Source organism: Macaca thibetana, chromosome 16 (assembly GCF_024542745.1).
Source record: "Macaca thibetana thibetana isolate TM-01 chromosome 16, ASM2454274v1, whole genome shotgun sequence".
Lineage (NCBI taxonomy): Eukaryota > Metazoa > Chordata > Mammalia > Primates > Cercopithecidae > Macaca > Macaca thibetana.
The window spans coordinates 65,023,305-65,045,692 of record NC_065593.1 but is presented as its reverse complement, the minus strand read 5'-3'; the positions used below and the strand labels follow the sequence as shown (position 1 = coordinate 65,045,692).

The 22,388-nt window shown below is 53.8% G+C and overlaps 1 protein-coding gene across 4 annotated transcripts in view; it reads left to right on the top strand.

Annotated features, from left to right (window-relative positions):
- Positions 1-21,964, top strand: part of RAB37 (RAB37, member RAS oncogene family) — a 78,330-nt gene extending 56,366 nt beyond the window's left edge. The window contains exons 2-10 of one of the 4 annotated variants that reach the window (XM_050764430.1): positions 3,612-3,722; positions 14,758-14,868; positions 16,884-16,925; positions 17,756-17,822; positions 17,916-17,968; positions 18,941-19,006; positions 19,520-19,576; positions 19,654-19,730; positions 19,938-21,964. In XM_050764430.1, coding sequence (XP_050620387.1) covers positions 3,612-3,722; positions 14,758-14,868; positions 16,884-16,925; positions 17,756-17,822; positions 17,916-17,968; positions 18,941-19,006; positions 19,520-19,576; positions 19,654-19,730; positions 19,938-20,043 — 690 coding nt within the window. In that variant the 3' untranslated portion in view covers positions 20,044-21,964. Of the gene's footprint in view, positions 1-3,611; positions 3,723-11,245; positions 11,396-14,757; positions 14,869-16,883; positions 16,926-17,755; positions 17,823-17,915; positions 17,969-18,940; positions 19,007-19,519; positions 19,577-19,653; positions 19,731-19,937 lie in introns of those variants that run through there. The other 3 variants (XM_050764431.1, XM_050764432.1, XM_050764434.1) reach the window with 3 other exon arrangements.
- Positions 21,965-22,388: the final 424 nt, after the last annotated feature.

Below are 22,388 nucleotides of genomic sequence, written 5' to 3'. Positions count from 1 at the left end.
AGTGGCACGATCGTGGCTCACCGCAACCTCCATCTCCCAGGTTTCAAGTGATTCTCCTGCCTCAGCCTCCCAAGTAGCTGGGATTACAGATGACCGCGATCATGCCTGACTCACTTTTGTATTTTTAGTAGAGACGGGGTTTCACCATGTTGGCCAGGCTGACCTCAAATTCCCGACCTCAGGTGATCTGCCCATCTTGGCCTCCCAAAGTGCTGGGATTACAGGCTTGAGCGATCATGCCCAGCCATTGTCAATAGATTTCTGAAGCTGATAAAAAGACCTGGCAGGGCACGGTGGCTCACACCTGTAATCCCAGCACTTTGGGAGGCCGAGACTGGTGGATCACAAGGTTAGGAGATCGAGACCATCCTGGCTAACACGGTGAAACCCCGTCTCTACTAAAAATACAAAAATTAGCCAGGTGTGGTGGCGGGCGCCTGTAGTCCCAGCTACTTGGGATGCTGAGGCAGAAGAATAGCTTGAACCCGGGAGGCAGAGGTTGTTTTGAGCCGAGACTGTGCCACTGCATTCCAGCCTGGGCAACAGAGCGCAACTCTTGTCTCAAAACAAAAAACGAAAAACAAAAAAAAACAAAGACCATGACCGATATGAGAGGATCATCCTGCCCCGCCCCGAGCCAAGGTTCAGCTGAATCTGACCTCGGTGAGCTGGAAAAGGTCCCAAGAAGACAGGACTGTTTCCTATGATGAACCTGTATGCACCCCTAGACCTCGGTGAGCCAGAAAAGGTCCTGAGAAGACAGGACTATTTCCTGTGATGAAAATTGATGGAAACTCCTCACCCTGGAAAGGAAAAGGATAAAAGCGAAAATAATTAGAATCTGTCATGTTCTTTAGGACGCGAATGAGGGGAACGTAGATGGACTACCCCTCACATTCTGGAATATTCTTTCTAGGAAACACTTCTTAAAGCCTGAGGAAGTTAGATTCTAGATGTAAATTGTTAAAACCACTGCATATAACAAACAAATGAGTTCTCTAACCCAGGAGGAAATAAAAGCTGGAGAGGTTCAAGAGGTGGGTGGGGGCACAGTCAGGGGACATCCAAAGTCAATGCCATGGACAAACACTGATATGCATTCCCTTCCATGCCATTGCCAGAGTTGAACAGTCACTGGTCCCGACTCAAGGAGGCCCAGCCAGTCTCTATGCTTTTATGGTTTTGTTGTTTTAATGTCTTTATGTTTTTACAAGTCCAGCTAAAGTTTGCACCTCCTAGTCCTTTCAAACAGCCTTGATTCTTGTCATTGAAAGGAGGCCACTGTCCACATCCACTCACCAATTCATTCATCCATTCATTGAGGGTACCAGCCTCTGGGTGCATGTAGAGTTCTTCTCTTTTGTTTATGATTTTCTTTCAAACATTTCATCTGAACTTCCAAGCTAATTATCACCCCTACTCCCTCCCAGTTCAGACCTCCCAGAGGAAGGCGGCCTTCTCCCTCTTTTCCCAGAATCTGCTTCTCTTTGAAATGTTGTCTGCTCCTTGTTCTAAGGCCAAGTGTGCAAAGCACATTCCAGCCATCTGATTTTGTTTTATTCTGTAGACTGGTTTTTGGGGGCTCTCCACACAGGAGATCTATGGACATCGTGTTAGTCCTGGTCTTCCAAAGAGGAGATGTGAAAAGGGAATTAAATGTGCAAGGGTTTTACTGGGGGAAATGCCTATGAGAGAAATAGAGTAGGCACCAGCGAGGCCAGGGGAGCCTTCAGACCATGATGCAGGCTGGATCCCCGTGAAGGAAAGAGGGCAGAAAGGTTGTATGGAAGCATCCCAGACCATGTTGCAGTATCTGGAGGGTTGTGCAAGGCCATGAGGGAGTCCTTGAGCTAACTCAACTATTAGAGGGTCCTGTGTCTCCCAGGAACAGGCCTGCCGTGCTCCACCTTTGGCTGGTAATTGCCCGTAGGAAGCATGACCTCAGTGCAAACACGATGACGGCTTTCAAAGCACGGCAGTGGGGACCCTCGGTCATTGATGCGCCTGTGGTTGGAAGTCTGAGAGACACATTCACATGGTCACTTCAGATGCTTATTAACTTGGGTTGGAGGGAGATCTCCTCTGTGCCTTCACACCCCTTTCAGTGACTTCAATAGAAAATTGAGACTTTAGTGTGTTTGTGTGTCTAAGTGTATGTGTGCGTGTCTGTGTGCATGTGTATGTGTTTGTATGTATGTGCGTGTCTGTGTTTGTGTTTATGTTTGTGTGTATATTTGTGCATGTGTGCATATTTGTGTGTATGCTACATGTCTGTGAATGTGTGTGTCTGTGTATTGGTGCCTGTGCATATGTGTCTGTGTGTATGTGTGTAAGTGCATATGTATGTGTATATGTGTTTGTGTTATACATGTCTCTGTGTGTGCATGTCTGTGTATGCATGTCTGTGTGTTTCTGAGTTCATGTGTGCATGTGTGTCTGTGTCTCTGTGCATGTCTGTGTATGTGTTTCTGTGTGCATGTGTGTGTGCACATGTGTCTATGTCTGTGTATATGCATTTCTGTGCGAATGTGTGTTTCTGTGTTACTGTGTGTTTGCATGTGTGCTTGTGTCTATGAATGCACATGTTGGTGTACATGTGTTTCCGCATGTGTCTGTGTGCATGTGTGCGCTCTCTGTGTAGGTACATGTGTGTTTGTGTGTACGTGTGTGTTTATGTGTATTGCGTGTGTGTTTCTGTGTGTAGATGTGTTTTTGTGTGTCTGTGTATGTGTATCTGTGTGCATGTGTGAGTTCTCTCTATGTGTGTGCATGTATGTTCTGTGTGTATGTGTTGTACAAGTGTGTCTGTGCCTGTGGATGTGGATGTGTGCGTGTATTTCTGTGTGTACACGTGTTTTTCTGCCTGTGTGTGCGCACATGTGTGTTTCTCTGTGTGTGCATGTGTTTGTGTGTGCATGTATGTTTCTGTGTCATGTGTGTTCTGTGTGTATGTGTTGTACATGTGTGCATGTGTATGTGTGTGCTTCTGTATGCATGTGTTTGTGTGTGCTCTGAGTACAAATATGTTTGTGTGTTCTGTGTGTACATGTGTTTTCTGTATGTGTGTCTGGTGCATGTGTGTTTCTGTATGTGTGTGCATGTGTGTGCATATGTTTGTGTGTGCATGTGTGTTCTGTGTATGTGTGTACATGTGTTTTTCTGTCTGCATCTGTATGTGGGTCTTGTGCTTCTGTGCTTCTGTGTATGCATGTGCATGTGTGAGCATATGTTTGTGTGCATGTGTGTTCTGTATGTGTGTCCATGTTTTTCTGTATCTGTATGTGTCTTTGCATGTATGTTTCTGTGTCATGTGTGTTCTGTGTGTATGTGTTGTACTTGTATATGTTTGTGCTTCTGTATGCATGTGTTTCTGTGTGCATGCGTGTACTTGTGTGTGCATATATGTGTGTGCATGTGTGTTCTGTGTATGTGTGTACATGTTTTTCTGTGTCTGTATGTGTGTGTCAGTGTCTTGTGCATGTGTGTTTGTGTGTGTATGCATGTTGTGCACATTCGTGCTTAGAAAGAACCCACTCCCACAGCCACAAGGACACCTCTGAGGCCAACTCACATCGCAGGCCCTCACCCCTCTCTCTATTGCTCCCTTCTAGACCATCCTGGTGGGCGACAGTGGTGTGGGAAAGACGTCTCTGCTGGTTCAGTTCGATCAGGGCAAGTTCATCCCCGGCTCCTTCTCGGCCACTGTGGGCATTGGATTCACGGTAAGCACTGGCCGACACTGCCAGCTTTGGGCCTGGGCTCAGGACTCCAGCGTGTTTTTGCTGAGCGCCAGCAGGAAACAGGTGGACACTCGCACTGGACCATTCAAGGAGGATTAAGGAGAAGACTGTTCCCCAAGGTGTAGGAGGGTGTTGGGTGACCAGGAGGGAGCGTGCACTGCCCCTGGGTAGTCCAGGAACTCCACCCACCTTTAACCTCAAGCGGGAAGGGAAGGCACCCTCACCAGAACCCAGGGACAAAGCGGGCTGCTGGGTGAGCTGCCTGGCAGGAGCTGTGTGGGACCTACAGTGGAGGGACACAGCAGCCCATGGGAGCCCCCGAGGGAGGCAGCCAGGAGAACAATCCCCTGTCCCACCTTGCTCTCCTCCTGCTCCCCATCTCCTTCTGGGGCTCCACACTGGATGAACGCAAGTGGAAACCAGAAAGCAAAAAATATTTTAATATGGGATAGCTCAGGTCAGCCCTCCAAGGCAAGAAGAATCTGGAGGGACAGAGGGACGACAAAGTTTTCAGCACAGTCCAAACTTAGCATTGTCACACGGGTCTCAGGGAGCTGGCAGGCCAAGGTTACAGTTCCGTGTTTACCCCTCAGTAAAATGGTAAAAGGGCAGCTTGGGTTAAGGAATCCCAGCACCCTCTTTTTAGGAATCCCAGCAGCTTTTTCTGCCCACAGCCCCTCTGAGGGACAAGAGATCCCTCCTCTCTACCGTACATCCCATCTCCCCACATTGCCCCGTGCCTGCGGCTGCAGCTGCCCTTGAATTCCTGGGAAGATCTTGGGAGAGGGTTCCACTCCTCTCTTGGACTGTGGCAGGAGGAGCAGGGCCCTCCCTTGGGACCCCAGAATCGTAGCATCTTGAGATGGGGAAGAGCAAACATCTCTTCTTGGATAACACGGATGTTTGGGAGCCTCTGGGACCGGAGCACAGGGCCTGCGAGGTCACATTCAAGGTCAGTACGCAGCAGTGCCACGCTGATGGGAACAGACAGAGGAAAACTCAGAAAAATGGGCTTTCCCACTGGGTCACAGCCAGGAAGTCAGGGGTTCAGAACGGACATGGCTTCTGGGTGACCTTCCAGGAGGCAAAGCGGAAGTGAGTGCCTGACTCGGGTGTGTTCTCGGGCCTAGAATCGACCCTGAAACACCAGTGCCCAGGGCTCTCCCCCGCGATGGGACCAGCTGGGCTCTAGTAGTGCTAAATAGGGCAGGGCTGAGACCCAGGAGGCCAAGGCTGCCTGGCAATCCCCGAGGTCTTGGACCAGGCTGCCATGAAGCAAACCAGGATGACCTGGTGCCAGGCGTCACCCACCTCAGCCCAGGCCCAGTCTGCCCTCAGCAGCCAGGGCACACCCTGCCCTCAGGGTCACACCCACATCTCTTCACCCACCCTTCTGCCTGTCTGGTGAGGAAGGAAAGAGAGTGGGGTGGATGTGGCTGTGGACATGCAACGTCTGATTCACATTCCAGACCACAGAGGTGAGATCTCTGAATTTTGCTGCTAGCTTGGCAAGAAAATTGGGGCCAATTTCCTGTGAAGGAAAAAGAAAGTGCGTGGTCAAACTGTGTGCTCAAAGCTGCCTGAGATGGGACAAGCTGGACTTTCGCACTGACCTTAGGCTAGGGTGGGCCTCCTAGAGCCTGGGCTGCCTGCTTGGCACCAGCCAGCACCCAATGTCCTGGTGCATCTCAGGACAAACCTGTTGGTTGCTTACGCTGAGTGAGGGTCTGAGCCCCTGGCCAGAAACTCAGCCTGGGGACACCTGAGCAAAGAACTGGAGGACATCGGGGTCTCCTCCAGATATCAGCGGTCTGGGGGTCCCCGGAGAGCCAGGTTACCAGACACTTGTTCACCCATCTGTCCTTCACACTGAGGTTGGAGATATGACATGGATAAGGGCCCTGCCGCTGGCCTGGCTGTAGCCTGGAACTCCTGTGTAATGGGAAGGGAGGCAGAAGCTCCCACTGGCTCCACTCAAGAGGCTGAGTGCTGCCCAGGTGGCAGGGGAGGGACGGAGCCCCTGGTCTCCCACTTTGGAGGAGCCAGAGGTGAGCAGGGTGACTACCCCCGGCATGCCTTCACCCATAAACTACCAGGCCCATTGCCTTCTGGAAGTGGGACCTGCCCAGGTCCTGTGTAGATGCCTCTCAGTCAAGACGTTCCCTAAATTCTCCACCACCAGCTTCATCAAACTGGCTGCGGGGGTCCTGCTGATGGGGTTATGGGGTACTGACACCGATGGGGTTCACACAGCGGTCTTTCCAGTCAGCCCCTCCCACCACAGTTCAGGTCCTCCTTGTTACCTCTCTCCTCAGTTTCCCCCAAATTCCCTAGTCTTGCCTAAATACTGATGCAAAATTCCTCTTTCAAAACCCTTACTCAGGCCAGCCGTGGTGGCTCACACCTGTAATCCCAGCACTTTGGGAGGCTGAGGCAGGCGGATCACTGGAGGCCAGGAGTTCAAGACCGGCCTGGCCAACAAGGCAAAACCCCATCTCTACTAAAAATACAAAAAAAATTGCCAGGCGTGGTGGCACACGTCTGTAATCCCAGCTACTTGGGAGGCTGAGGCAAGAGGATCACTTGAACCTGGGAGGCAGAGGTTGCAGTGAGCCAAGATCACACCATTGCACTCCAGTCTGGGCAACAGAGTGAGACTCCATCTCAAAACAACAACAACTACAACAAAACCTCACTCTGCTCATCCCCCACCTGAACATTCATGGTTCACTATTGCCTTCCAAATAAAGTCTGAATCTCTCATCTGCTGGTCAAACTGTTGCACAGTTTAGACCAGTGGTTTTCAAACACTCCTTCAGCGTGCATAAAAGCCTCCAGGGAGAAGTTCATCTGAAAGGCAAATTCCAAGCTCCCTCATAGACATGCTGCTTTAGTAAAACCACGTGGGGGGCCCAGAATCTGGGGGCTCTGACCCAGGGGGTCCACGCGCCATGTTTTGCAAAACATGAGCTGAGGCCTTGTCCCTCTAGTCTCTGCCCGGGTCTCCTTCCCACATCCCGACCCTGTGCTCTTTGGCTGTGCTGTTCTCCAGCTCTGGAGTTTTCTGCCATCCACCTCGGTAGCAGGGAGGCCCTTGCCCCTGCCCCCCAGAGCTCCAGGGCTGCACACAAGAGCCCCCCGCCTCTCAACAAGCACGAGGGCCTGTCTCACTGACACTTGGTACCTTCACTATCAGCAGGGCTGCATGACTATGAGGGTGTGATCTGTGAAAAGGAGGGCAGGGGTATCTATTTGGGGGTGTTGTGGGGGTGTGCGTTTCAGATCTGGAGGCAGTAAGAGGTGTTGGCGGTAATTTACAGGCTGATATACACATTAGGTGATGGTGTGAGGCATGGGGTCCATTGGAGACGCAGGTGCTTGCAGAGTGATGTGGCATAGGCGTCGATGGTGTGAAATAAACTGTGCCTGGAGTTGCATTATGGTGACAGGAGTTGCATTATGCACAGGTGAAATAAACTGTGCCTGGAGTTGCATTATGTGTTTGGAGTAAAATGAGGTATGTGTGTTTGGGGGTCATGTAAGATATGTTGTAGGTGTGTGGTATGATAGTACGTGTGTTTGTTTGTAGTATGAGGTAGTTTGAGGCATAATATAAAGTTGTGTGTGGGGCATGTTATGAAATGTGTGTTTGTGGTATAATATAGGGTGTGAGGCGTGTGTATTTATGGTATGATGCGAGGCAGATGTGTGTGGCCTGATGTAGGGTGTGTGTGTATATATTTGTGGTGTGATTTGAGGGTGTGTGTGTGAGTTGTGGTATGAGGTGTGTGTGTAGGGCATGTGTGGTGTGATTTTGTGATTTGAGGTGTGTGTGTGGTATGAGGTGTGTGGTGTGATTTGAGGTGTGGGTGGTGAGGTGTGTGGTGTGATTTGAGGGATGAGGTGTGTGTAGTGTGAGGTGTGTGTGTGCATGTGGTGAGGTATATGTGTCTGTAGTGTGATTTGAGGGTGTGTGTGTGGTGTGTGTGTGTGTGGTGTGAGGTGTGTGTCTGGTGTGATTTGAGGGGGTGTGTGTGGTGTGAGGTGTATGTGGTGTGATTTGATGTGTGTGTGTATGTGGTGTGAGATGTGTGTGGTGTGATTTGAGGTGTGTGTGGTGAGGTGTGTGGTGTGATTTGGGGGTGTGTGCGGTGTGAGGTGTGTGGTGTAATTTGAGGTATGTTGATGAGGTGTGTGGTGAGATTTGAGGTGTGAAGTGTGTGGTGTGATTTGAGGTGTGTGTGGTTTGAGGTGTGTGGTGTGATCTGAGGTGTGTGTGGTGAGGTGTATGGTGTGATTTGAGGGGTGAGGTGTGTGTGGTCTGAGATGTGTGTGTGTGTGTGGTGAGGTGTGTGTCTGTGGTGTGTTGTGGGGTGGGTGTACACGTGTGAGTGTCTGTGGTGTGTGTCTGGGGAGAGACACAGGCTACCACAGCACATGCACAGCCTCAGAGTGAACGTTAAGAGGCCCAGATTTCCTCCCCAGAGACCACACGGATCCCTTAGTGAGTGCTTGTTCTGCACAGCCCTTGTTCCCTGTTCTGAACATTCTTGACCCCAACCTGCTTCTGACTCACCCAAGGCTGCCCTTGAACACCCTACAGGACATTACAGTGGCCCTGGGGACAGTGTACACACCCTCCAAGCATAACATTACCCACACACCGCAAACCCAGCAGGCCAGACAGGGACCGCCTGGAGGAGAGCCCAGAGCCCCTCTCTCCGTGTTCAAAGACTTCTTCCCTAGGTCAGATTCCTCCATCCAGTCTAGCGCAGCAACGCAGCAAGGAAGTGCTTCAGGTCACTGCTCCTTCTGGATGATTTGAGCTAATGTTCAACCTTCTGTATTCCAAACCCACCACAGGACAAAGAGGGCCTTGGAGCCAACAACACAAACCACAGCTGGAGGCTAGAAATCTGAACTCAGGGTACCAGCAGGGCCACACTCCCTCTGAAGGCCCCAGGGAAGGGTCATTCCTTCTCTTCCACGGCCCTGGTGGCTCCCAGGAGACCTTGGCATTCCTTGGCTTGCAGCCGCACTGTTCCCATCTCACCTCTGTCGTCACCTGGTTGTGTTTTCCCTGTGTCTCTTTCTTCTTATGACACCAGTCCTACTGAATTAATGGCCTGCCCTATGCCAGTGTAACCTCATCTTAATAGTGATATCTGCAATGACCACATTTCCAAGTAAGGGCACGATCTGAGGTACTGGTGGCTCAGACCCCAACCTTTCTTTGGGAGGACACAATTCAATCCATAACAGCATGGTTTAGATAGAAGGTGAGCATGAGGCATGCCCCTTCCCGTCTCTCATTCTTCCTCCACCATTTCCCTCCTGCAATGAAAACCCGCATCCTGGCTGGGCAAAGTGGCTCACATCTGTAATCCCAACACTTTGGGAGGCTAAGCCAGGCGGATCGCCTGAGGTCAGCAGTTCAAGACCAGCTCAAGCCTGTAATCCCAGTCCAACGTCACGAGGTGAAGACCATCCTGGCTCATGAAACCCCCGTCTCTACTAAAAAATACAAAAAACTAGCCCGGCGGCGAGGTGGCGGGGCGCCTGTAGTCCCAGCTTAGCCAGGCATGAATGGCATGAACCCTGTTGCAGTGAGCTCCCACTGCACTCCAGCCTCCAGAGCGAGACTCCTGAGGTCCACGTGGTGAGATCTTGCTTGAATACAAAAATTAGCCAGGGATGGCATGCACCTGAGGCTGCAATGAGCTGAGAATGCTTGAACCTGGGAGGCAGAGGCTGCAATGAGCTGAGATCCCACCACTGCACTCCAGCCTGGGCGACAAAGTGAGAATTCGTCTCCAGGAGCCCACGGCATTGAGCAGACCTCGGCACTATTTGAAGCAAGAGCCTCTGGCATCCAAATAGCAACCAACACCACACCTCTGTAGTGTGCTGCACAGCCTCCACTCTCCAATCTGTGGCTCCCTGTTTGAGTCCCACCCTAAGCCCAGCTGAGGTTATAGCACGCTCACCTCCAGAAGAGGTAACCCAAGCTCTTTACTCTACTGGAGATCACCTCTGTCCCCACTCTGAGCGCTTCTCCCAGCTGACAGAAAATACCTCCAGCTAATATCAAAAAATACAGGACTGGAGGCTGGCGTACAAAGTCAGTCCCCACAGGCCAATGGTGGCCCATAAGCCATGTCTACCCCTGCCCTCACCTCCACACCTAAGAATTGCAGGCCGGGCGCAGTGGCTCTAGCCTGTAATCCCAGCACTTTGGGAGGCCGAGGTGGGCGGATCACCTGAGGTCAGGAACTTGAGACCAACTTGGCCAGCATGGGGAAACCCCATGTCTATTAAAAATACAAAAAGAAAAAATAGCCGGGCGTAGTGTCGCGCACCTGTAATCCCAATTACTCCGGGAGACTGAGGCAGGAGTATCGCTTGAACCCGGGAAGCAAAGGTTGCAGTGAGGCAAGATCGCACCACTGCACTCCAGACTGGGCGACAGAGTAAGACTTTGTCTCAAAAAAAAAAAAAAAAGAAAAAAGGTGCGGGTACCCGTCTCCAGGTACCCCTCTCCAGCTCTCCCCTCGCTACACACCCCTCAAACAGTCCCTCTGTAAATCACCCGTCCTATTCCTTGGTAACCTGAAGCTGCTTATAGAATGTGGAGATGGGGGTAATTGAAAGGTCGGCCCAGGCCACAGAGTCCCTAAGCTCTGCTACGGGCAATCCCAGCTGCACTCTCCACCTTCTGTCACCAGGAGCTGCCGGGCGCCTGGGATATCCTGGCAGCTCTGCTCAAAATGATCCACGACTTCATGAATTTATTTGGCTCCTCCTCGGGGCCAGGAGTGAGTGTCATGGGTAAATAAGGCCGGCCCCGCCTTCAGGAGCGGTCCACTAGGAGATGTGTGCTGTGCAGCCCTCTTGCGAAAGCTCTACCCTGGCGGGACATTCAAGCCCAACAGGCAGGGGGAAACGAGAGGTGATCCATACTAAAGGGTCAAAGTCCCAGCACCAGACAGAGGTCCCAAAACACCGCAGCGCACATGTGCTGCAAGGCGAGTATGGGTTGGTAAACAAAACTATATTCAGATGAGCTCGGGCCGGGTGCCTTAGCAGAAGCGGAACTGTCTCGGCGCCATCCGCGGAGGCGCAGCCCAGGGGTCCTCAGCTCTCCGCCTCGCCACCTGGGGACCGCCCACGGCCCGGGACTCGGGAGCCGCCTGCTGTCGCGCCGCGCAGCGATTACGGATTTTCCGCAGCAGACGGGGTCTCCGCAGCCTGCTCCCCCGGGGGCAACTAAGCGACCACAGGGGACCAGTCCCGGGGCTGGATGTGGCCCACGCCCTAAGCGCACGGAGCCGGGCCGGGGTTGCTCAGGGAGGCTGCCCGCCCCTTGGTGCGGACTCTGCGGCTGTGCGCGCCCTCAGGGAATAGCAAGCTCCGAGCCGGTGTCGTCGAGGGGGCGGCGGGACGGAGGGAGGAGCCTGCGGGGTCCGGGTCGAGGGAGGGGGGAATGGGCGGGGCCGGGGCGGGTCGGTTCCTGAGCTCTCCTTCGCCTGCGGGCCGGCAGTGCTCACCTCTCGTCCAGGGACATGACGGGCACGCCAGGCGCCGCTGCCACCCGGGATGGCGAGGCCCCCGAGCGCTCCCCGCCCTGCAGTCCGAGCTTCGACCTCACGGGCAAGGTGGGTGGGCCTCTTCCGTGAGACCCCCGCCCTCCTCGGCGCTAGCCCCTTCCTGGCTGCGTCTGGGTTGGACTCAGCCCTTTCCCTCAGGCAGCTGGGTCTCCCAGAGGAGGGAGGGAGAGAGGGTCAGGACACAGCCCCTGGGGCCGTCCCAAGCTCCAGGGGTCTCTGCTGGCTCGGTGTGGGCGGGTCGCAGAAGATCGCAAAGACTGAGTCATCCCCCCGCCGGCCCCAACTCAGTTCTCTTCTGCCACACTGTGGCAAATATAAGTCCTCGGGAGCCCATGCTTCTTGGTGAGGGTTAAGCGCGCAACTCTGGGGACTCAGGCTGGGAAGTGCTGGGAGATGGGGACCGCCCGGAGACTCGGAGAGGACGTCCTCTGCTGGCGGAGAAACTGGTGTTAATGCCATTTTCCGAGCTAAGCTCTCAGTTGAGATCTGACATCCCGGTTTAAGGCCTGAGGTCCCCCAGCTGCTCCCCTCCCAGTGGCAGCTGGGAGGCACTGCCTCCCACTTTCCTCCCTGCAGTCGGAAGCCCCTCCTCCCAGAAGGATGTTGCGAACTGGCCTGCAGGCCACCTGGGAATTTTTCGAACCTGAGAAAGATCTCAGTGGTTGGTCTTTCGCATCCCGCACTTGAGAGAAATCCAAGGCTGCTCTCTGGGGCTTGCTCCCTCTACAGGGGGTGTCCTGTATGGAAACAGGTAGAGGCAGCAGTGGACTGGTCTGTCGCCTTCCATCTGTGTGCTTGGAGTGAGCGGGTACCAGAAACCGAAAGAATTGCTGAGGGAGCCTAGAGCTTCCATTCTTCCTCTGCAGGGTTGGGAATGGAATGAGGGCTGTCCTGGATTCCGCTGCATGGCCTTGAAGGAGACCTGCCTCTTTCTGGGCCTCGGTTTCCTCCCCGACACCAGGGCTCACCCATGCTGGGAGCCTCAGCCTCCACCCCCGTGTTTCGGGGGAGCCACCCTGCAAGTCATCCGCCCAGAGCCGTTGAGATAGGCGTCCTGTGTGGGCTTGCGGCAGGAAATGGGCCCCTGCACCCTCGGAGAGGAGGGGCTGCTGTTGGCCAGGCCCCAGGCTGAGGGGGACTGCCTGACCTTGTTGCCCTGCAAACCAGCTGGGTTGTTTGCCTAGGAGGTGGCCAGGCTAGGCAGCTGTTTGTGTTTGGTGGAATCACCGAGCTGGGTGGGTAGCTGGCATCGTTTGCTCAAGGCAGCTGTGATCTGTAAAGTACACAAAGACTGGCCCTGTCTCCCTCCTTCCTACTCTGGGGCTGGGACCCAGGAGCCAGGGAGGAGTGCAGGCTCCAGGGACCTCCTATCCCCCACCCCTTCATGTGTTCCCTGGCCAAGCGACATTGGCAGGAGAGTTGGTCCCCAGCCTCCCCGGGCCTGTCCCAGGGGACTGAGTCCAGGACCCTCTGAGAAAGCCTGGCAGGAACTCCTTGGACCAGACTAGGGGTGACGGGGCCCACAGGCGGACAGTTCCCACCCCTGGGCCACTCTTCCCTGGGTCTTAGGTGATTCACCACGATGATTGGCCCTAGCCATTAACAGACTCTAGAAAGACCTCAAAGAAAGTATCCCTCCTCCTTCTACCCACTATGGAAACCATGCCACAGAAAGGTTAAGGAATCTTCCTAAAGTCACACAGTAGGCCATTGACAAACCAAGACCCATCCTTCATACCCTTCTGCTCAGCCAACCCTGCCTCTCCACCAGAGTTAACCAATCCCAGTACCCCATACCACAGCAGGAATGCCTTTGGGCTCCACTGTCAAGTTCAGAACCTCAAAATAATTAAAACCTAGTCCCCACTCAACCCATTAGGCTATCTACCCAGCAGTTGGGAAAATTCCAGCATTGGATCTAGACCCCTGTTCTCCAAGACTGGAGAAGATGGGACAAAGGGCTCCTCTCCACCATTCCTGCGTGTCCCTGGGAAAGATGAGCAGAGCACAGCAGAGCCAGACTGTAAAGGAGAGGGCCACACCCCCTTCATAGGTTCCCTCCTTGGTACTCCTGCTACCCACAGCAACCCCAGGATGCCAATCTGCAGCCACGCCTCCCATGTGGGAGGTTTCTGCTGAAAGAACTTCCGACTACATCTCCCCACTTTAGTATAAATTTCAACCTTCCCTAATTCATGCAACCTTTTTTTTTTTTTTTTTTTTTGAGACAGAGTCTCGCTCTGTCACCCAGGCTGGAGTGCAGTGACACAATCTCAGCTCCTGGGTTCAAGCTACTCTCCTGTCTCAGCCTCCCGAGTAACTGGGATACAGGTGTGTGCCCCCACTCCCGGCTGGTTTTTTGTATTTTTAGTAGAGATGGGATTTCTCCACGTTGGCCAGGCTGGTCTCAAACTCCCGACCTCAGGTGATCCTCCTACCTTGGGCTCCCGAAGTGCTGGAATTACACACATGTGCCACCACGCCCGGCCTTATGCAACCTTTTAATAAACATAAAATGTCATTAGAAACTTCCGGTTGGGCCGGGTGGCTCATGCCTGCAATCCCAGCACTTTGGGAGGCTGAGGCAGGGGGATCAGCTGAGGTCGGGAGTTCAAGACCAGCCTAACCAACATGGAGAAACCCCGTCTCTACTAAAAATACAAAATTAGCAAGGCGAGTGGCACACACCTCTAATCCCAGCTACTCAGGAGGCTGAGGCAGGAAAATCGTTTGAACCTGGGAGGCAGAGGTTGTGGTGAGCCAAGATCTCGCCATTGCACTCCAGCTTGGGCAACAAGAGCAAAACGAAGGAAGGGAGGAAGGGACGAAGGAAAGAAATTTTGTGATCCCCCCAAAAAAAACCCCAAACAGTAGTCATTATAGAGTATGCAAATGACCATGCCCCACCCCCAGTAGATTTTGATAGACTCCTTTGGGTGGGATTCCTTGTCCAAGATATTGACACTTCCCTCTCCTGTCAGTGTAGCCCAGCCCATGCGTGTACTCACGAGTGGACAAGGGATGACACGAGTACACAGAGGGACGGAATCCCTGCATGGTGTGGCTATGAGCAAATGTGGCCAGTGTCTAGATTGTGCAAATGTGATGGTTCTCTGGGGCCACAGAGCACACTTGGGGACCTGTTCATGGTGAGGTCATAATTCGGGCCTCTAGGAACTTGAGTGAGGACAGGAGGGTCTAGAGGGAGAGCCTAGGAGGCTGAGCCAAGGAGCACAGAGAGGAGAGGCAGGGTGAAGGCGCTGGCAGGCTTTCTGGAAGCAGGTGCCCCTTGGTGCGGTCAGCATTCATGCCAGCCCCCTCTTCTTCTCTGATCCTCTCCATGTGTCTCTCCTGAAATGCCAGAAGCTCCCCCTGACTCCCCATTAACTGCCTCTGCCCCTACCCCCTAGGTGATGCTTCTGGGAGACTCAGGCGTCGGCAAAACATGTTTCCTGATCCGATTCAAAGACGGGGCCTTCCTGTCCGGAGCCTTCATAGCCACCGTCGGCATAGACTTCAGGGTGAGGTGGTTGCAGGAGCCTGCTTCCAGCAGCGAGCCAGGGCTGTGGCTCAGGCACAGGGCGGTTGTCCCCCCTCCCTTGCTCACCCTGGCTCCCAGGGACTCCCGAGGCTCATGCCTGAAGGGCACACAACTCGCTCCCCGAGGACCACAGAGGTGGCTGGGTCAAAGTAGACTGGGCAAGGTTGGCTCCTTGCCCACCTATAGGATGCAAAAAATTAGACTGAGTCTTCGTTTCCACCTCCATTCCTGGGGAACTTCTCCCAAGCAAGGCAGCCGCAGGCATGGCATAAGCTGAATGTCTTGGCCCACAGAGGCCCTGCTCATTGCCCTCCTACCTGGGCCCCTTTGGCAAGACCTCAAAAGTCAATTAGCCTTTCTGGAGTTCCCGGGAAGCATAGCCCTACACTGGGTTTAAGAGCTGGGCTTGGGCCGGGTGCGGTGGCTCACGCCTGTAATCCCAGCACTTTGGGAGGCCAAGGCGGGCGGATCACAAGGTCAGGAGTTCAAGACCAGCCTGGCCAACATGGTGAAACCCCGTCTCTACTGAAAATACAAAAATTAGCCGGGTATAGTGGCACGCTTCTGTAGTCCCAGCTACTCGGGAGGCTGAGGCAGGAGAATCATTTGAACCCAGGTGGTGGAGGTTGCAGTGAGCTGAGATCGTGCCACTGCACTCCAGCCTGGGTGACAGAGCGAGACTCCATCTCAAAAATAAAAGAAAAGAAGAAAAAAAAAGCTGGGCTTGATCGGGCACAGTGGCTCACACCTGTAATCCAAACACTTCGGGAGGTCGAAGCAGGAGGATCACCTGAGCTCAGGAGTTCGAGACCAGCCTGGTCAACATGGTGAAACCCTGTCTCTACCAAAAATACAAAAAAATTTGCCAGGCGTGATGGCGCATGCCTGTAATCCCAGCTACTGGGGAGGCTGAGGCAGGAGAATCTCTTGAACCTGGGAGGCAGAGGTTGCAGTGAGTCGAGATCGTGCCACTGCACTCCAGCCTGGGCAACAAGAGCAGAAACTCTGTCTCAAAAAAAAAAAAAAAAAAGAGCTGGGCTGGCCATGTAGGGAGACAGCAGCTCACCAGGGACCCTCCCTCTCACCTTGACGGCTCCATCTCACAAATCCGCGTCAGGGATGCTGGGCGCTGCACACCCAAAGTGTTCAACAGAGGAAAGGTCTCACCCTGGCAGGCGGGGCTCTACAGCTCCAAACAGGCAGAAAGCGAATGCTTCCTTCACCAGGTAATTAGTGGGCAGCTAAAGAAAAGATGCTGCTGGCAGGGCGCGGTGGCTCAAGCCTGTAATCCCAGCACTTTGGGAGGCCGAGACGGGCTGATCACGAGGTCAGGAGATCAAGACCATCCTGGCTAACACAGTGAAACCCCGTCTCTACTAAAAAAGTACAAAAAACTAGCCGGGCGAGGTGGCGGGCGCCTGTAGTCCCAGCTACTCGGGAGGCTGAGGCAGGAGAATGACGTAAACCCGGGAGGCGGAGCTTGCAGTGAGCTGAGATCCGGCCACTGTACTCCAGCCCCGGCGACAGAGTGAGACTCCGTCTCAAAAAAAAAAAAAAAAAAAAAAGATGCTGCTACAGATGTAGCCTCAGGTCCCCAGGATGCAGGCAAGCACCCCATTTCCAGGGGCTTGGTCATAATCCCAGGACCAGGCTCCAGGAGATGGAGACTGAAGTGGGGAAAAGGCAGGGCCTCCAGTAGCACCCAGCCCTCCAGCCCTGGGCTGCCTGATCCCTGGAGAGAGCCAGGAAGCTTCTCAGGCTCCTCTTAGCCTGCTGTTGTGAGAAGGGCAGATACAGTCCCCAGAAGAGACGACTCCACAGTGGAGGTGTCTGCAGATGGCATTCCTGCTGCCCTGATGGTATGATGTGGCTGGAGACAGTTCTGGGGCTCGCTGCACCCACTCTAGGCCTGGAGAGGGACGAAGACAGGATGTCTGCAGAGCTGAGGAGCCACGCGACTCCCACCCTCCCATCCTCTGCCTTTTTCTGTTTCAGAACAAGGTGGTGACCGTGGATGGCATGAGAGTGAAGCTGCAGGTGAGACCAGAGGCTGGAGTTGGGGAGGGAGGATGGAGGACCTGCCCTTCCTTCTCACCCTGAACCACAGGAGGCCTGCAGCCCTGCCCTCTGCCTGGGGCAATTTCCTGTGGGGCCCATGAGAGGAAACGGCTTTTGTTTATTTGATGTCTGCAGAAAAAGCAGTTCCCAGGCACCCTCTCATCTGTGAAAGGTAGCTCCAAATGCCTTCAGACAAGCTTAGCCTCCAACCATCTCCTCCCCAGCTGCCTGGGCTTTATCTGCTCTTAGGAGATTGGACATCCCCAACCCCTGGGCTAGGGGAGAGGAGAAGATTCCCTTTTTTTTTTTTTTTTTTTGAGATGGAGTCTCACTCTGTCGCCCAGGCTGGAGTACAGTGGCGCAATCTTGGCTCACTGCAACCTCTGCCTCCTGGGTTCACGCCATTCTCCTGCCTCAGCCTCCTGAGTAGCTGGGACTACAGGGAACAGGGGCCCACCACCCCGCCTGGCTAATTTTTTGTATTTTTAGTAGAGATGGGTTTTCACCATGTTAGCCAGGATGGTCTCGATCTGCTGATCTCGTGATCCGCCCGCCTCAGCCTCCCACAGTGCTGGGATTACTGGTGTGAGCCGCCACGCTTGGCTGAGGAGATGATTCTGAAGGAGCTTGAGAACTCAGTAACTGCTACTGTCCAGGTCGTTAGATGCTCAAGAGCTCATGAGAATTTAAAGAAGGAAACAGCCCCACCTTCCCACAGATATCTCATACCACAAAGCAGGCCCTCTCCAACCAGTACATTCCTTGCACCTGCCTCCTTCTGACCATTTCTCCATCCCATCCCCTCCCAGATCTGGGACACCGCTGGGCAGGAACGGTTCCGAAGCGTCACCCATGCTTATTACAGAGACGCCCAGGGTAAGTCCCTCTCACCCTCCAGTCCCTACCCCAGCCCCTTGGTAGCTCCCATGCTGCTGCCTAAGTTCCCTCTGTGATCCTCTCCCCCTCCAGCCTTGCTTCTGCTGTACGACATCACCAGCAAATCTTCTTTTGACAGCATCAGGGTAGGTCCTCCCTTCCCCTGGCCGCTACCCATAAGCAGCCAAGGTAAGGTCTGTGCAGGCTGAGGTTGCTTCCTGCCCTGTGGAAAGGGGGTGGAGCGTGGAATCCTGCTGCCTTCTGAAAAACACCTACTTGTGACTCAGAAGTCATATCTTCTGCCTTGTATTTGGTGGCCACGTGGGCATGAAGGCCAAGCAGACTGTTGTGACCCCGTGCCACCTTCTTAGCTCTCACTGTGATTCATGAGTGTGTTTTGTGACAAAGTGTTCAGAATGGCCCCCACTCCACCCTAGATAATTATCCACAGAGACCAAGGGAAAAACACAACCAGAAAAGTCCACACATATATCCAGGGCAAGTTGCAAGAAAGTGACTCAGTCAGACAGAGTGAGTGGCTATATCCTCACAACAAAACTATTATGGAGACAAAAATTTGATAAATTCAAGCACCAGTTCTGTGCACGACATTGTATAGGTTTCATGAATTCCCTGACCTCAAGGACAGTTTGCTGACAAGCAAAGTAGGAGAATAAAACATTTATGTAGAAAAAATATGGAAAATCCATGGCACTCATACTCCCACCTCCTACCCCATGCTTATGGCAGACATCACTAATCACTCACAGTACTTTTGATCACTGAAACCCTTATGTGGTCTTAGAATCTTCAACAGGGCACTCCAAGAAATCACTGGTGACAACCAACTGATTTGTGAGATAAGGTCTCCATGCATCTGGATCTTCCATAGAACTGATAGTTGAACAGCATAAAATGGGGAGGGTGGGGCCACTGTGGTTCGAGCCACCAAGGAAGGCCACCCAGGCCTGGATTGGCCAGAACAAAGGTACAGATAAGAGAATGCACAGGGCATCGTATTCAAGGCAGTGAGTAGCTGAGGACAGTCAAACCGAGCAGAAGAAGAAAGGGGCAGCGGGAGGAGGAGAATGCCAGTCTCAGCACACCCTTTCCCACAGGCCTGGCTCACTGAGATTCATGAGTATGCCCAGAGGGACGTGGTGATCATGCTGCTAGGCAACAAGGTGAGTGGCTCCAGGGCAGGGTCAGCCCAGCCCTGCACTTCCTCAGCCCTAGCCAGCCCCATAACCACCCAAGAACAGTTATCTAGGCATCCTTCCTGAAAAGGACTCTGCAGGCTCCAGCTCAGGAGTCAGACGTATCTGGAGGCTTCTGCCTATCCCACGTGCCCCTTCCAAGGAAAAATCCAAGCTGTTGCCTGAGAAATCAAGGGGTGCCCAGTGCTCAGCCCCCATTAGAACAGAGTGAACAGGGTCTCAGGTCAGGGGCTAAGACTGCAAAGGGTTAGCCCCAACTGCTGTCCCCTTCCAAGACTGAGTCATCACACCCTTTACCAAAGGTGAGATCCCAGGATTAGGAGCTACACTGGGCAAAAATCCTGGCCCCAGGCCAATCACACCTGCTTGCAGTCCCTTGGGCCACCAGCAGAGGGCAGGCAGTGCCTGCTTCTGGGGCAAAATATGGGCCCGCTGGGGCGGAGGCCTCCTTCCCCAGAGTGACCCTTTTGGGCTTGACAGGCGGATATGAGCAGCGAAAGAGTGATCCGTTCCGAAGACGGAGAGACCCTGGCCAGGGTAAGTGATTTCTGTGGGACAGGGTGAAGGGTGGGGGCAGCCCGAGGCTGGCCCTGAGGACACTCTCTCCCGGGCAGGAGTACGGCGTTCCCTTCCTGGAGACCAGCGCCAAGACAGGCATGAATGTGGAGTTAGCCTTTCTGGCCATCGCCAAGTGAGAGCTGGACAGGGAAGGGAAGTGTGCGGGGCGGGGCGGCACCCTCCAGGAATCCAGTAGGGCCCGGCCCCTGGCCCAGCCCCTGGACACACCTGCATTCTGCAGGCTGAGGTCCATTTGCTCTGGGCCACTGGGAGGTGGGAGGGGACTGCTCAGCTCCTCACCCCAGCCCACCCCAGCCCAGCCCATTGCCTCTTCTTCAAGGGAGCTGAAATACCGGGCCGGGCAGCAGGCGAATGAGCCCAGCTTCCAGATCCGAGACTATGTGGAGTCCCAGAAGAAGCGCTCCAGCTGCTGCTCCTTCATGTGAATCCCAAGGGGCAGAGAGGAGGCTCTGGAGGCCCACGGGATGCAGCCGTTCCCCCCAGGCCTGGCTTATTCCAAGCGGCTGAGCCAATGGGGAGAAAGATGGAGGACCCAGTGCACAGCCTCTTCCTACTAGGGAGCTGTACTCCAGCTCCTACTTGAGTTCCTGCGGTCTCCCCGCATCCACGGGGAGGGTAAAACACTTAGCTTTTATTTGAATAGTACATAATTTAATACCAAAAAAAAAGGCACCTGGATGCCCAAAAAACCGAGGCTGGGCCCTAGTAACCCTTTTGCTTTCTAGGACTTGGGGGGCTGGCCTTCCCTCCTAAGCATAACAAAGGTGGTGTTGCTCCAGCTCAGCCCCAGGGGACACGGATGCACTTTGGGGGTGAGGGCAGGTAATGACTCCATCGCACCCTCAGTTCAGCTGGAGAGAGGCTGAGCTGACCCCAGCCTTCACTGTCTCCTGCTCTCCAGGAGCTTATCTTCACCCCATCCCCCAAATAAGTGGGCCCTTGTGCTGTGAGGGAGACCAAAGCCTCAGGGAAGATAAGAGATAAGGAGATGGGAGGTGGAGGACACGGGGCAGAGAGTAGGGTCGGGCTGGCTACCTCTGGCCTTACTAACACCCCCTTGGAGGCATGCCCCTTTTCTCCAGCACACAAGCACATTGGGGCACCTGGAAATATTGGTTCCCGGCTCCTGTTCTCTGGACCTCAGATCCTGGGGGAGACCCTCCCCATGGAATCCCTGGCTTGGCTACCTTCCTGCCTGTGCACCTAAAAACCTCAGGTCAGAACCAGGAAAATAGTTTTGTTTTTTATTTTTTTGAGATGGAGTCTCGCTCTGTTGCCCAGGCTGGGGTGCAGTGGTGCAATCTCCGCTTACTGCAACCTCCATCCCCTGGGGCTCAAGCGATCCTCCCACCTCAGCCCCCCCAAGTAGCTGGGACTACAGGTGTGCACCACCACACCTGGCTAATTTTTGTATTTTTTGTAGACACAGGGTTTCGCCATGTTACCCAGGCTGGTCTTAAACTCCTGAGCTCAAGCGACCTGCCGGCCTCGGCCTCCCAAAGTACTGGGATTACAGGCAGGAGGCACCACGCCCAGCCGAGATGTGTCTTATCCCAATCCTTTGGCAGGCATGCAGCTCCACAGGCAATTTCTTCAAGCAGCTGAAGTGTTTAGCTCTCCCGGGTTAAGAGCCAGATAAGGAGAAATCCCTTTCCTAGGTTTGGAATGTGTTGTGAAAAAGAAATCCCTGGCTCCTGGAGCTGGTGGGAGACAAGATTAAGCAAACCTCCCCCCACGTGTATCCCTTTGACCCCAAGCTCTGCCTCCTCCCTGACCACCCATGCCCTTTCCTTTAACTTCTCAAATAGATACCAGGGCCTAAACTGCTTTACCTCCCCACCTACTCTGTCAGGTTAGGGGGTGGGAGGTCACCCATCTCTGAATTAAACCAATGCAATGTGAGTAAAACAAGGTCATGTGGGTATGTCGGGGGTAGAGAGAGGGGTAGCAAGTTCATGTGGCCTCTTTGGTCACATGTCTCCCAAAGCTCTGACCCCTGCCATTGGAACTGGACAGGAGACATGAGGTCATGACCTGCAGGCACCTTTACTGCAGCTCTGCAGGCCTGGGTGGGGATGGGGGGGAGGAAGAAGTATGCACTGCACATTTCTGAGCCTACAGCATTTGCTTTCAAGGCAGAAATCTTGCTCTGAGCAGTCAGCGGCTCCAGTTTGGGCCCGATGAGGAAGCTCTCCGTGGCCTCTCCCAGGCAGAGCAGGGAGGAGGCTGACATTGCCAGTCTCTTCTGGGGCCCAAGGCAGGTTGCAGGAGCTCCAATCCCGTAGACAGCTCTGGGCCTCTTGCATTTGAGTTTTTCAGAATTAAACTGCAGTATTTTGGAAAGCACATCCTGTCCACTGTTTGAAGTAAGCGTGGCAGGGGGGTCCTGTTGAAGGAATTGTCATTCACTGCCAAAATCATTCCATCCTCCTTCCTCAGTGTCTGTCCTCAGATGGCCAGCTACCCTCCTAAGAGATTGTCTCCCCGCCTCTGTGACCAGCCTCTCTTTGGCAAGAGTGAGCTAGAAGGCTTTACGGTCCTAATCATTTTTCTCTGTTGAAAAAAAAAAAACCAAGGCCTTTCCCTGTGGAGCGTACCCAGAGGTTGATTACCTGAGTCTGTCCTGCCTCCCCCCACCCCACCTCCCTAGTCAAACGCTGCGCCAAAGCCCACGCCATTGGCCTAGATGGCCTGTCTTCAGTGGGCTGCCCCTCGGGGTCCCAGGCTCTCCTTCGCTGAGCCCTCATCTTCCCAGCAGGGATCAGAACCT